At 30.4% G+C, this 16,308-nt stretch overlaps 1 protein-coding gene across 7 annotated transcripts in view; it reads right to left on the bottom strand.

Annotated features, from left to right (window-relative positions):
• Window positions 1-95: 95 nt before the first annotated feature.
• Stlk (Ste20-like kinase) overlaps window positions 96-16,308 on the bottom strand; it is a 30,595-nt gene continuing 14,382 nt past the window's right edge. For 6 of the 7 annotated variants that reach the window (XM_076481760.1, XM_076481759.1, XM_076481762.1 and 3 more), the window contains 8 exons: window positions 13,485-13,603; window positions 11,447-11,555; window positions 8,427-8,550; window positions 6,043-6,214; window positions 5,023-5,206; window positions 4,092-4,200; window positions 3,304-3,425; window positions 96-530 (listed from right to left, as the gene is read on the bottom strand). In XM_076481760.1, coding sequence (XP_076337875.1) covers window positions 460-530; window positions 3,304-3,425; window positions 4,092-4,200; window positions 5,023-5,206; window positions 6,043-6,214; window positions 8,427-8,550; window positions 11,447-11,555; window positions 13,485-13,603 — 1,010 coding nt within the window. In that variant the 3' untranslated portion in view covers window positions 96-459. Of the gene's footprint in view, window positions 531-3,303; window positions 3,426-4,091; window positions 4,201-5,022; window positions 5,207-6,042; window positions 6,215-8,426; window positions 8,551-11,446; window positions 11,556-13,484; window positions 13,604-14,643; window positions 14,691-16,308 lie in introns of all 7 variants that reach the window. The other variant, XM_076481765.1, reaches the window with a different exon arrangement.

The following is a 16,308-nucleotide window of genomic DNA, read 5'->3' on the forward strand; positions in this document are numbered from 1 at the left end:
GTCACACCATTATCAAAAAATGTATTTATACAAGAATTATGAAACAGAGAATTTTAAATTTCTATAGTTAAACCAGCTCTTTGTAAACTTGTAATAGTACTCTTCCATCCTTCTTTTAATGGAACAAAAGCCAAATACACTTCAGTAATAATTTTTCTACTCTCTAACGTAATTTTAATATATATTGAGACTGATAAATAAACAGGTTATCAATTATCAAATAAACCATGCCTATTTCCTCTGAGTTTAACATGTAAATGAAACAAGACATTTCTATGACCAATTACAGATTCTATTAAAACTTTCAATTTCCTTTTAGAAAACACAAACAAATAAAGATAGTATGTAACATATATGAAGACAAAAGAAAAACAATATAGATGTTGTTAAATAAAACAAACAAGATTGTTACACGTCCACAGTTGTACAACTACCATAAAGAAATGTTCACAAGTTTGGCTAAAAAATCCAAGAATCATCCAATTCAAGATCTTCAAAATGACCAGCAGCATTTTCAACACCACTGTTATCTATCAAATGAACACACAATAATTAAATTACCTGAGAGTTGATTTTTTTGTTACCCTATCTTAGACTTAATAATTAGACATTTTTATTAGTAGTTAGGCTTACCTTACTTCATGAAACTTGAACAGAAGACAATGTGTACTTTTTGTTTTTTAATATTCACAATTTTACTTCTTTAATATTTTGCTGTCTTTGATAAATAAAAAACATAATTTACTAATGCCTAACAGCTATAAGTTAAAACTGGTAATACCGTCAAGAATATGTATGAAAGGACAGTAAAATACTGTGCTGCATAACTTTTAAAAACTTTTCACAAATTCAACAAACTAAAAGTATCTTGTCAGCCATTACTACAATTAAAAAAATCACCCAAAAACGTAACTGTTTTTTCTTGGAATAGTAATACAAAGTCAGAAAAATTAGGTATTTTACCATTAACATGCAGAATCATGCTTATATGACTGTTTATTCTTGAATACAAAGCTACACAATGGGCTATATATGCAACATAAACAATTAAGGTTACATTATGTAAAATAAACTGTTAATGAAAGAATGTGAAGTTAACTTTTACTCCTGGTGATGTGGTTAATATCACCATAACAGAGTTTAACATTACAGAAGCTGAAGAACAACGTATGAACAAACACAAGCTTTTTTAACAACTACTTGTGAGGTAATAAATTTATATGCATTCATTATTTCATTTACAGTTAAACATGATCACATCAAACATTCAGAATACAGGTGTGTCCAATCAGTAATGTTTAAGATACAAGCTTTATCTGTATTTCTTATTATAAATGGAAAAGTGGTCTTGGGCTTTTATTAAGGTTAGGTTTTAATTCTCTGATTCTTAGTGCTTCCACATTTTGTTTTTGTGTTTTTCGCCACATTTAATACTTTTACATTTTTTAAATTTACTTTGTACCATTTTTAAATTGTATGTTAATTTACATTTGATTCTTTTTGTTTTTCATATTCCTTGCATTTTCTTTCTTGTTTTTCCTGTATATAGAAACTTGCAGTCTAAACATTCTATTTTACATGCTGTACCAGTACTATGTTTTCCATTATTACAACTTCTGTAGAAAACTAAGAACTATGTATTTTAATTCTGGTTATAAGAAATCTTCAGTGTTAGTTTAAATGTTGTCAGGTCAGCTTACTTACCGATTTTGAGGGAACCTACATATGATAAAAGTAGCCCCATTCACTTACTTTGTGATAATCATTGTATCAGCCTATAGTAATGCTTCACTGATCCCTGTTGATAACTGAATGAGCAAGGGTGAGAATACAAGTATGTTAGAATTCTAACATACTTGTACCTAGGGTGTGTAATAAGGGTTCTACTTGAATGAACATACTGATCAAACTTTGGGTCTGAAATAACTGTCATGGTAACCCATGCAGTGTATTAATTATATAGAAAGAAGCTAACATATGGTACTGTTATATGCTCAAAAAAATCAATTTAACAACACTCTGCAAATAAACCTTCATAAAAACAGTGTTTAACACTATATACTAAGTTTTGTTTTTGTTCCATGGCCCAAAAAAACAGAGAACTGTCAATAGAGCAGTGAGTTTGCTGGTTGGACTCTCCAACAACTTGCTGCAGACATGAAATACTCCCCAAACACTGCAAAGTACACCCTAGATTGTGAGACTAAGACAGATGAATTTGAAAAAATAGGAAAGGGAAGAACACCTAAACTCAGTGATACTAATGTTGAGTATTTTTGTTTACATATCCTTCAGAACAGAAGGAAGGTTTCCAATGACCTGAAACATGAGATAAATTACCACTACTAAGTGACAGAAAAGTATCCAGGTCTATGGTATCAAGAAGACTCAATGAGAATAGAGTACTGGACCATGTAGAAGTTGAAAAAAACACCTTTATTTTGACCTCTAAATATTGTCAAGAGACTAAATAAGTACAACAGTTGGACTGCTGATGAATGGAGATGAAGTTTGAAATATATGGTTCAAAGGGCAGGTCATATGTCCATCAGAAGAGATAATTACCTCAATGCACATGAGATAGAGGGAGAGGCAGTGATGGTTTAAGGTGTTTTGCTGCTGAGGAGACAGAAGATATTTGTAAAATAGATGGAATAATAGACTAGTGCAAGTACCATCAGATACTGATCCATCATGGAATATCCAGATGATGACCCAAAACACTCATCCAACCGATATAGAAATTACTAAAAATAAGCTGCTGGAGTCATTCAAATTATGCAATGGTCCCCACAAAGTCCCAGTCTCAACCCAATTGAACAGACCTAGGATCTGATAGATCATAAACTTGACATATCAAAAGTTACTTCCAAAGAAACTTTGTGGGAGTGTATTAGAGACATTTGGAGTAAAATCCCAAAGGAAACTTTAAATAAATATGTTGCAACAATGCCTGAAAGAGTGATTGCAGTTATTAAAGTAAAAAGGGGAGACATAAAATATTAACATTTTTAATAAAGTCAACCACTTCTACTGACATTCTGTTGTACTAAATATGGAGATTAATAAAATGTTGATGTTTCACCTGTGATTTATTTTCTATTGTTCCTTGTAAGTAACCTAAAATCTAATGTTTGACTTTGTTCTAACACTTTTGCACAGTACTGAACAAATTAACTTTGTAGTTGTAATGGCAGATATTCAGAGATCTATTTAAATATTATAATGGTGATGAAGAGCTGTAGTAAGCAAGCAAATTTGCTGTTTATCAAGAGAAGATAAAATGGGATGAAGGTAGCTTACCTTGGGGTAGTGAGGGAACATCAACATGTGGAGTCACTGTTGCCAAGAGGTCCAGTAGAGTAGTAGATGTCTTTTTACATTGTTTGATAAAAGCATGCTGAGACAACTGTGAGGTGATGGGTCTAATGAAGTATTAATAGTAAGAAAAATAATAAGTATTCTGCATAATCTGTTTGGTAGAATTATGATTTAACAGAAATTGCAACACACATCTAGTGAACCAAAATAAACTGTTTGGATCGCATACTTAAACTGTTCTACTTTCAATTATATTTGTGAAATTTGGCAATAATAACTCCAAAAGTATTATGTTCCCAATTTCTTATGTTGAAACAATATAACTATGAATATATGAGTAAAATGAGTGTGTCATAAAAAAACTTACAAAATATTGTTTCCATTTTGTAAAAACTATATATAAAAATGATGACCAAGATAAAGAATTTCCACTTGTATGAGAATTTTAAAAGTTAAAATTGATCTTCTAAAATTTATAGAAAAGTAAAATATTTTACTCAAAAATAGCACAACATTTAGTCATAAAAAACATGCTAATACTCATCCAATTATACATCATTATAAAAGTCCTTTATTTGACACTTCAACTTCTGAATTTTGAACCAATACTTTTGTCAATTCTAATTTTTTTTCAGAGAAATATGATGTACATTTAAATGTAATGCTGACTCCTCAAATACTTTATTATACAAGAAAACCATGAATATTGTAGTGTTACTGATAAATACATCAATTTAAATTACTCCAAAAAAGAAATGAAATAATGTCACCTGCGGAAAGGGTCTTTTTCAAGACAGAGGCTGGTAAAGGAATGAAATGCTTCACTAAACAACCGGGATTTATAAGTGTTTTCAACAGACACGTGCTCATTTGCAGTTTCTAAAATGCAAGAGGATCTATATACAATTGTAATTGACAAACAGCATAAAATAACACAAAACTGAGATACAAATGTACAGAGATACTTGAAAAAGGTGCATTAACTTAAACAAATAACAAATGGAAGAAACACAAAACAACACTATATTGTACGAGTGTTTTATTTTACACTTAAATTTTTTAAAATAACTTTCACAAAACACTTTGGTATACTAAACACATCTGTAACAATTTTCATAGATGTACAAAAAGATGCATCATGATAGAAAAATTATTAATGTATAATAAAGTAAATGATGGTTCTTGTCTAGTACTAAGAGTTTGGAAATTGCCTGAAAGCTTCAAATTTCTTTAAGCACTTTATTTATTACTGGAAATCATGAGTAATTAAAATCCAGTTTAGGTTTTCACTATAAACAAAAACCTTGTTTTTGACACTTAATTCACTGCAAAATTAAATTTTATTATAAAAAAGGCCTAACAAAAATTAAGATTGCTGCAGTACATCATGTATTATGCCTTAGGTACTGAAACATACAAATATATCTGTAAGCATACGAGTAAATTCTACTGTAGCAGACTACTCAAATGAAAGTAATACAGTGATTCAAATAAATGTCTGCTTTAGCAGGTAATTTACCATAAAGGAACATGAGGGAGAATAACAGACAAAAGTAATTTGTGTATAACTTCAGAAATAGAGCATTCTTTTCACTAAAGATGTGGTTAACTTTTTCATCACATTAATAGTAATAACATTACTAAACCTAATTTTAATAGTTATATACATTTGTTTTAAAAGTTATAGCATGAACAATGTACCAGTTGGTTCTTCTCCAACATCACAGGACCTAGCATCAAGAGGAACAGGTGGATATCCTTGTAACTTTTCAAGCAACATTTGGGTTGGTGGCATATCAGCATATGGTACCACTCCATTAGCTAACTCGCAACTACAAACTCCAAGACTGTAGATATCCGACTTGTAATTATAACCCAACAAATTCTGGAAGCATGCACAAAGATATTATTTTTAAAAATTTATAAACACGTTCTATTTAAAAAATAAATAAAAATTAAAAGTAACAATTTTTAATGTTTGCTTTTGAAGTTCATATGTCATGCTGTATTGTAGCCTACAGAGTGCATAATTTTTCTAAATTTTAACACTTATTAATTGAAAAACTACAGAATTGGACCAAGAATGTTTAAAGATTTTGAACATTACAAATAATTCAACTTCAGTGAATTTTCTTTGGACATTAGTATTTCTACAAAGACATTAAAAATCTTCATAAGAAAAAGGTAGCTTAAGCAATGTGTAACAATATCAACTCAGAATTAATTTGCTCGTCGTGGACCTTGATTGTTGATAAAATAATCAGTTTAAAACTGATTATAAGACTCGTACCTTCCAATAATAAAACCTTATCTATTCTTAAATAATTTGGCCTGTTTCCTGTTTTAGTGAACTAATTAAATTGGTGTTTTTCTACAGCTAATGTGATAATAATTATTCTTGTTTATGACAAAAGCACCTTTTCAAGAATACATTTGGAAATTAATTGAGGTTTTTGTTTCCATTAATTTACATGCATTCATTTCTTGTACTTAAGGCATCACTTTATTATATTCAAAATTAAATGTTACATTTTCAATTACATATCAGAAAGTAATGAATCATTCTACATGTACTTAAGAAATTAATTTTTTGTAAGTACAACAAAACTGTTTTCTGTCATATATTTCAAATGAAACTGTGTTACTATAATACATTTTCAAGAGATAAAGTTTTACATATACAATAGTAGGCTTTGAGATCAAAAGAAAATGTAATCCTACTTGTTCAAGAACCTCAGGACTCAACCAACTAAGGTTAGATCCAGAATCTGCAGGAAACTGGTGTATTGTTTGGTGCCAACGACCATCTTCAATGACATTGCAAGAATATCTAAGCCCCGAGAGTACAGCTTTTCCACTGCTAGATACAAGAATGTGACTAGCCTTCACACTTCTAAAAGAATAAAAAGTTTCTTTTTTATGATGTTTCTTCTTCATTTATCATATGTAAAAAATAAATCAGTTTTTACAAATGCAACTGAAATATAATTATACATTCTTATACTGAATTAAACATAGAGGTTTCATCTGTATTATCAAACTTCCAAGTGCAAACAGAAAAAATGTAAACATATGTACAATCTCTTGCTGAATACTTAACTTCACTGACCATTGAAAGTCAGTATGTTAACAAGTGAGTACTAGAAAAAGTACCTTTCATTAGCAAGTTAGCAGAAAAAAAAGTGATTTAACTGCAAAATACCAACATGATAGCATAATGTTCATATTATATAATTATAGCTTATTGTTGTACACCTATATGTCAGATTATGATTAGGTAGCAATAAAAAAAAAGGTAGTAAGGCAAAACCTAAGGATTCAATCAATGGTAATGATCAAATAAAGATATTTTATTTGTAGATATGAACAAGAATGTACTTCCACTGTTTTAAAGATTTTCCAAAATGGAATTATCAACCTCCTAGGATCTAAAAAACACATCTCTTACCTTCACCATATGCTTTATAAATTTACAAATCACATTTGCATTGTAACTGTTAAATGGAAATGTTATAATAAGTTTTTAATTTTTATATTAAGAAATATCAATCAACACAGAAAGCCTTCTATAACAATTTTTTTTTCTGGAAAAAATAATGGTTATCACTAATATTTTGTTCTTTTCCATTCTGAAAGTATTTTGAACAAAGAATACAAAATTTTGTCTTACCAATTTCTGTTTTTCATTTTCATTATAAAACTCCAGTTTAAATATCCAATCATTTGTTACTTGTTTGATATTTATCAATATATTTTATTTTGCAGATTGAGCATTCAACTTTCTGCTGTAAGTCATACAGCACGACCAACAAACATTTACCAGTGAACACCGACCCAAATTTTTAATATGGTAACACTATTTTGTCAGGCATCAGGATCCATTTATATATAATAGTTATAGTTTGTTTAAAAAAGCAATAAGAAGAATTTATTGTATTTTTATGTGTTGTTTGAATATAAAAGACTTAACAATATCTTTATCAGAAAGGAACTTATGTCATTTGAATAGTTTGCCATCACAGGGCTTAGCTTAATGTACTAATTAATTTCAATGTCCTTATCTGATGTCTGGTCACAGAAGAATGTACAAAACATAACATAAAAACATTAGCAAAAATAAAAAGAATACCAACAGCAACTATCAAAACAAAACAAAACTCTAAAAAACTACAAAGTATTTCAAAACTTTTTCTTCAGGTTATACATTACCTTTAACCATATCACCTGATAATTTTCAAAAACATACTTGCTTACAACACTTTTGCAGGTTTGAACTTGTAACGCAGATGTTTCAAGGGTGATTCATGTTATGCTGCTGTGTCCTTTAAGAAGACACTTTACATCATTTTCTTTTTAGCTATATAATGGTACAAGCTGTAAATTGGAGGCTGTGTCACCATTCTGATCTGCTTGTGCCAAATACTGCAGAATTCAGCATTAGATCCTATGTGCCATCTCAACATGAGAGTGATTTAATTTTGATCTTCAACTATTGGAATTTAGAATACATATCATTAAAGGTTTAACAACAGCTCTATATTCTAATGGTTACTGGCTGTAGGTGCATCTATTTTCAAAACTGAGAACTAATTACATTCAATATTACTCCATGTAAGACATTAAATGTGAGTTCAACCAATAAGTTTAAAAAGTTTGACAAACAGGAAGCACATAAACATAAAATAAATGCCAACGCATAAAAAATATTGAAATCTGAGTGGAGAAATAAATATTACTTTAGATGCAAGCAAAAATTTAAAGACCTAAATGTACAATATATAACAGTCAAGCATCCAAAGGTTGGACAGAAATAAAAATCTAAACATTTTTTGAATTTCTATTTATGAAATGAATTATATGTTACATATATATTGTTAAAATATGAATTATATTTTTAGCAAAACACTTGAAATACAATTAGATTGATATTTTTTGTAGTTCTTGAAAGTTTATCTTGTGAATATGAAAATAAACATAATTTGTGCTTGCAAAAAACACAAACTTTATTCTTTCTTATAACAAATGTCATCACATAACATGCTTATATGCATACCCTTTTAAGAGTAAATGTAAGAGATAATAGAATATAAGCATTTTAATTTAACCTATGTATAAGTCCCCGCTTGTGAATATATTCAAGAGCTGATAAGACATCCTTCATAATAAAAGCGATTGCTACCTCTGGAAGACCAGCAGAAAACCGTGACTTGATGATGTCCTTTGCTGAACCTAGAAAAAAGGAAGAATAAAACAGCAAATTTTCAAAGAAACATTCTCTTAGATACATATAAACTAAATGATGAAATATATTTTGTTTCAAAACGTTTTAGGGATATATATAAATCATTATTTAATTTCTGTGGTGCATACTGGTTTATAAAAAACACTGGTATGCAATTCATACTCCACTCCAAATGCATTAACTTTAAATTATATTACATAAACAAAACAAATGTTATTAAATACAGTTTTAAATATATTCAAACAGTGTGCACCATTTTAATAATTATCCGTGATATCTCTCAATGATGGACATAACTTTGATGCATACTTTATTGTTTTTTGAGGTTTATGTCATCAGATTTAAATGTCACTTACATCTTAAAAAATTTTCATAATTAAAGCAAAATGGTTTAATTGATGGACTGCTACAAAATCATTAAAATCATGGACTTTTTCTATCTTAAAAATTAAACTTAGTTTTCCAATTTGAACACCCTTCATTCGCCATGCATAAAATCATCATACAGTTAAACTGGTATACTAACCATATTCCTGAAATGCCTGACTCTAAATCTCTAATATTTGTCAGTATGTCAGACAAGGTATTGAGTTGGTAAGAGAATGGACTCCTTGGCTTTGACATGAAAACCAGCATCGGTGGCTTCTGAAAGGAGAATCTGTTCTACCAACTAACAAGATTATGCCATAAGTCGCCAGTTGTTCATATTATGGTGAGTGCACAGGCTTGATGCATGAAGGTGATAAAAGAAAGCTCTAACCACTCTGCAGAAGACATAGTGCAAAGGCTACTCCAGAGGGCAGAGCCCTGAACTGTAAAACTTGACTCTGGTGCACAAAATGTAGATATCAGTGGGATTTCTTCACTGTGAGAATGTGCAGATAGGCATCAGCAACACTGAACTTGGCTACCCACAGACTTGGTGAAAAATGAAAACATAGATTGAGAAAAGACTCCTTTTTGAACTTGGGAGGATCTAAGAATTGGTTGAAATGAGACATATTTATGATTGGCTCCCAGCCTCCTATCTTTGTGTGTACAGCAAATAATTGGGAATGAAATCCTTGAAGAATGGGATCAGCTCTCCACTCTCTACATCTCCCTTGACCATGATGGGCATAACCACCCAGACATCATTATCATATGCAAAGGAGCAGAAATAAGGAAGAAAGTTCTTGTGGTGCAGAATGCCTTGGAACAAAGATCTACACTCAATGGATCTATTGAAGACAGAAATACCACAAGTTGGGAGGATAATGACCAGACCTGTTGCAAGTATCTGAAACACCCACTGATCTGTAGTGAAGGAATTTCAAATAACCTTGCTCTCATTGACCCCTCCCATATAAGGTAATCACTGATGTCATTCAGTCTGTATGAAGGAGCCACAAAGATAAGGATGAAATCTGTTCTAAACACCAATAGTTTGAGAAGTAGAAACTGTGGGTAGGAAACACAACAAGCAGTCATATCTTGATTCCAGCCAGAGCTGAATAAAGCCAACAGGCCAATGATGACAAGGAAGAATACAAACAGGTGGCATTAATTTGATTCCAATGCTTCTGGAACACCTGGAAACATTAAGGAATGAAGAAAAGAAACCTCGTGTAACTCACAGAGGGCTAGATAAACACTGTCCAATAATGCATCTCTACCCAATAACTACCAACAATATACAAGCCAGGAAACCAATGAAAGAGCAGAAGCTGATAAATAGACTAATGTTAAAGGTAACAAAGGAATCAATTCATCCTCAAATTGCTGTAGGGAATGATAATAAGCTTCTAACAAAACAGTAATGAGGGTTAAATGAATCCAAGAAAAATTGTGATTTATTCAATAGAAGATCAAGTGTTTGAGAACCTAAACATACATCCTCCTAGTGATGGTAAGCCAAAACATGCTGTTCAGACAAAAGTGGGGACAAATCATAGTTATCTCCTCATGCAATTAAGTAGCAAATCTCCCAGTATGAACAGCAATATCCAATGAAGGAGGAAGATGAAATATTCAACCTCATGTCTTTCTGCCATCAAGGAAGAAGTAATTCATGAGAAAATAGAAAAAAACTCTCAAACTTGACAAACCTGAATGACTAATGAAAGAAAAGAAGCAGTAGGTCACCAGTCCAAATTGGCCTTGTGAGAAGCCAACCTAGTAAACACAGGTAGGGGAAAAAAAGAAGATCCAAATTCTCTCCAGACTGTCCTAGATCATCAACAAATCCTCTTCAGAACCCTTGGAAAAATGCCTTCGAACAAGATGTATGTCTCCATTTTACAATGAATTATATCATGGACAGCCTCAAGTGAGAGTGCTCCCCCCACACATTCTAATGTTCATAACAGCATGTGGGAATATATCCAAATACTTGGAAAAAAAGTGTGTGTTTGTAGTTAAGCACAAAGCTACACAACTGGCTACTTGTGCTATGCTCACTATTGATATCAAAACCTAATTTCTAGCATTCTATATCTGCAGACATACCACTGTGTCACTGGGGAGTGGAAAAAGAGAGGAATCAAACAATCAGTTTGGATCAAGACCTAAAGAAATAAGTTTTTAACACAAAAGATCATGGAAAACAGACTTAGTGTCATGTGGAATCTATTCATAAAGAAATTCAAAATTATTTTGAATGAATTGTTTTGTAAAAAGTATTTTGGAATTTCAACTTTATTGCTTAGCATTTATAATACTGAACTGATTACTGACAAGGATATTGGTTTATTTATAAAAAGTATAATTTCTAATTAATTGATTTCTTTTAGCTCTTAGAATTATGCATTTAAAGATGGACAGTATTAGTTTGTACTTATCACCAATGTAATGAAGATACATCAGTAGTTGACAAACAACTATTAAGTACATTAGTAAAGTTACCATAAACCATGACAGGCATAACCACCCAGACTTCATTATCACATACAAAGGAGCAGAAATAAGGAAGAAGGTTCTTGTGGTGCAGCTGCTTTGTGACCAGTATCTCTCTCTGTAAGAAATGAAGTTAAAATGTATATACATATTATCAATCTAATACACAACAACATACAGTCACTGTTCAAATATAGATTTATCTAATTTGAGAAGAAAAAAAAGCTGTTTATAATTTCTCATGCATCCTGTATGAAAAATGTGTTTGCTAAGCAAAACAAAAATCTTAATTAAAAGGATTATTACAACAAATTTGTTTATAACATCCTTTAGTGTAAATACATTTTTAACTTAGAACACTCTTGAATATGAAATGCACAATTATGTAATTTCTGGTTTACCACACATTCAGTTTGAAGTGTTTTCTTTTCAGCTATTATAATAGTTATTTATGATAAGATGTGTTTAACACATTAGATGGTAGTTCCTAAACTTTACAGGAAAATTCAGAGCTTCTGTGTATAACAATTTGTACAAAACAGAAAAATGTAGCTAGTTTTGGTTTGTTTTGAATTTCGTGCAAAGCTACATAAGGGCTATCTGTGCTAGCCATCCCTAATTTAGCAATGCAAGACTAGAGGGAAGGCAGCTAGTCATCATCCCCACTACCAACTCTTGGTCTACTCTTTTACCAATAAATAGTGATACTAACTGTCATATTATAATGCCCCCATGGCTGAAATGGCAAGAATGTTTGGTGTGATGGGATTCAAACCTATGACCCTCAGAATGTGAGTCAAATGCCTTAACATTCAGCTACTTACATGGGCCCATGTAAGTAGCTGAAGTCTACAAGACTGGTTACTGTACTGTAAGCAAAAGATCAAGAAGAATTAATTACACGAACAAATGATGGTTTTCCTACAAGTGGTCAATATGCATATGTGCTTCATCATGGAAATGCTTTAACAAGCTTAACTGAATGGCCAGAAAATTAGGTTTTACTATACAAATATACCTGACTATCACATAATATACTTGATAGGAGCACATTTTGAAATTAAATAAATTATGTTCATTAATTATGTTGAACAATTTTCAATTTTATATTAAACTCTAAGCTAAAAATTAATCAACTTTAAAAATACAAAGCTAAAAATCAAACTACTACATATTGTAAAGATATGATAAACAGTTAAGCTGACTATAATTTTTCAACCATAAATAACTTCCAGTACTCATATATATATATATATATGGATTGTTGAATTTCACATATAATTAGTTTCAGTAAAGTTCATGATACCAAGTTACACACACACTGCTATATGTGACAATTCACTAGAAACTCTTCAGTAAAGAAAACAGTATCATATTTACGCTGAAGATTGATCACAATATCAAAGATTTGAAGATTTATCTATTCTGTATCAAAAATTATAATAGTAATATTTTTTATAAACATTAAAAATTAAGAATTTTATAAGATTCTCTGCATTTTCATGTTACTTTTATTTCAGACTTTGATTTACATTAATTCACTTTATATATATTTTTAAAATATTTTTGTTGCAAAATAGTTTTACAATAAATAGATAAACTTTGTGAAAATCAGCGTATAGTCATTTTCTTGTTACTTAAATATTCAACTTTTTATAAATACTTGAAATTAAAGAATTTCTAAGATACACATAGGAAAAAACACTATAAGACTTGAAATTCTGGAGGTATTCCATAAACTTTGGTAACATGTAAGTTACAAAATTGCAAAAGAGCAGTTAAAAAGCGAAAATATGTAACTTTTCCACTAGCATTAGCATTATTCTGATGAACCAAGTAAACAGTGGTGAGATGTTGATATATATCTATCTTTCGATATCCCATTTTTAGCTGTTTTGTACTTTGTTTATTGAAGAAAAATTTGGTGGTAATTAAGAATCTAAGGATCTGTAATTCTTACATTTCACATACTAGTTTGAGCTCCTTTGCCCATTTCAAAAATACAATGCACATTTAAAAGCTATAATACTCTAGTGATAAATCCCACCTGTACATAAGTCAAATCATGAGTGCACTTTTCCAAGTTGATTCTCTTCACTGCCACATGTTGGCCAGATGGTACATGTCTTGCAAGGGATACCACAGCTGCTTGTATCATTCCCTTTCCTTCACAGCATAGATTGTAAAGATAGTACATACACATAACAAAATATAGCATTTCCTGAACAGTTTTAAAACTATAAAAACACTTAGCATCTTATTAAATCTCTCTTTTCTGATATAAATGTAAAAAGGAGATACAACATGTTTGACGTAATCAGATGGTACACTTGTATAAATATTAATAATAAGCAATAGCAATGCTTTTATAATAACTGACCAATGCTCTCTGCCTAAATCTCTTGTTTTAGTTAGTATGTCATATAAAACCTACATACACAAGATAGAAAACGATATGAAATTAAAATTGAAATTTTGAAAAAGTACTACACTTCCCATTATGGCCATTGATACTGCAGTGCTTGCCATGGAGGTGAGAGTAGACAAAAAGAAAGAGTATTACAGAGTGATAGAGATTTGAAATGAATTAAGAAATCTTTAACCAGATGAGGACAGAACACAGTAAAAAGATATTCCTAGCATGAAAACAGCTACTCTACAAATAAAAAACAAAAAAGATCCTCTGTGTAAAAATGCAACTAAAAATGGGTCACAAGAATGAGTCAACTGTAGAAAAAAATCATACATATTCCGTATAACAAAACTATAGCCACTAATAAAGCTAATGTAAAGGGGAATTGGACATTCAGCCACTTGGTAAGTCCAAAATGTAGAATGCTTGTAGATCATATTTTTTAGAAATCTATATTTGGATGAGTGTACAATGGAATCTCAAGTTACTTAAATCCTTATATAACTTCCTCTCTCAACTAGAAACCAAAATTTTATTTTTAAGAGAACTAAAGCTAAAGCACATCCTATGATTATTTTAACTTTGTATACACACATCACCTTTCCATTGGGCCAACACTGCATCTGTGAAGCTATACACAGTAATGTTTACTATAGTTCTGAACTAACTAAAAACATCTTCATAAAACTTGGCAAGCTTCCAGTAAACACAATTTATCAGATTTTTCTAACAAAGTATTTTCAGTTTGATTAGTCTGAGTGCAAGGTAGTTTTCATGTTAAGAACATAAATACCTTTTCATCTTTCAATTTTCATATTTCCTTTGAATAGCCTCCAGAAACTGTTAAATCAATATGAAAAGTTTCTTTGTTTAACCTTTATGTTTTATTTAGTATTTTGTCTACTCTAACACTTATTGTAGCAAAATTATCAATTATGATCAATGTAGGGTGAAATAAAAAATTGGGAAACATGAAATAAAATTAACTAGTTTTGTTTTTTGATGCACAATTTCATCTGTTTCGTGCAGTTTCCTACAAACTTTCAACTGTTAACTTTTCCACACCTATTTTTCAATGTAAAATTGTGGTTTTATTCTTGTATCTACATGAAGAATAATCATCCCATCAAAAACACTAAACATAGCAAAAGGTAATTAGTCACAGGCTGTAAACGCTACAAGCAAAGTACAAGAACCATGTGATCTTTGCAAGTGTAAACAATAACTGAGCTAGGCCTTATTTTTATCACTAAATTCGTTCTTCAAATAATAATTTGAAATTCTTGGAATTTTAAACATAAAATGTGTATCATGCACTAGAATAGAAAGTCCAAAAATCACTACAATTTAAATGGCTCTCTAAGATACAAATAGATTTTCAAAAATTCTGTTAGCTGTTTGGAGTCCAGCAATAACAATCACATACAAATCATCTTAAGCAAACTGTCTACAACTGTGTGCAACAAAGAAATAGAAAGAAGATCCACAAAGAAAATAAAAATTATCTTCCTGTTGTTTATAAACAATTCTATAAAAGAGGAACATATGGTACTGATAAGCTATAACAAGATTGAAGGGGAGAAGCACATAGTTACAACTTTTAAGTAACATAATCACTAAATATCTTGAAACATATCATTGCTGAACAAAGAGTTTTTAAGCAAAACTTGCTTTTAAAATATGCTTTACAGTGTTTTGGTTTTATTTGTCCTGAAATCACCAAATGTATGTTAATAAAACTGAATCTACACATGCATAACCACATGGCCAATGTATTTTGTAACAATAAACAAACCCAACAAGATTTCAGGTAAAATTTCACCCACTGATGTCTCTTGCAGTTTCTTTTCTCACTCAACATTCACAAACTACAAGTAAATGTTATTCTTTCAAGTGTATTTCATATTATTCTGTACTCAACACTATGTATGTATGTATGTGTAAAGTCACATGGCATATTATTTAAAAATTACTTTCCACCAATAAGAATTTATTACTGATCTAAAACTAACACATTCAGAAGAATATTTATAACCATAAAGTGTTGTCTTTCAAGTGTTACAAATGTTTACTACTTAAACAGATATATTCAGTGTGCAATAAAAGTATTGTAACAAACTTTATATTCTACTTTAGACAATTAAAACCAAAATGGGCCATCTGTAAAGTAACATTAAACTTCAACATATGTCAAAATGTGTCTGATGACTATAGCAAATCACTTGGAATGAGATGCCCATATGTTTTCACACACTAATTTTGTTACGCCATGTGATAAGTAAACATGTATACAATAGAAGTTACTCCATGATATTTTAAAAAAATTTCACATTCCTTGGTATACTTTTAACCAATAATATTTTTAGTAGAGTTAGTAGCAATGTATACAGCATGAGAAATATAAAAGTTTGTGTTTAGATAAATACGTTATGTACTTTTTCCTACTTTATAACAAAAA

This window comes from Tachypleus tridentatus, chromosome 13, assembly GCF_004210375.1.
Source record: "Tachypleus tridentatus isolate NWPU-2018 chromosome 13, ASM421037v1, whole genome shotgun sequence".
Taxonomy (NCBI): Eukaryota; Metazoa; Arthropoda; class Merostomata; order Xiphosura; family Limulidae; genus Tachypleus; species Tachypleus tridentatus.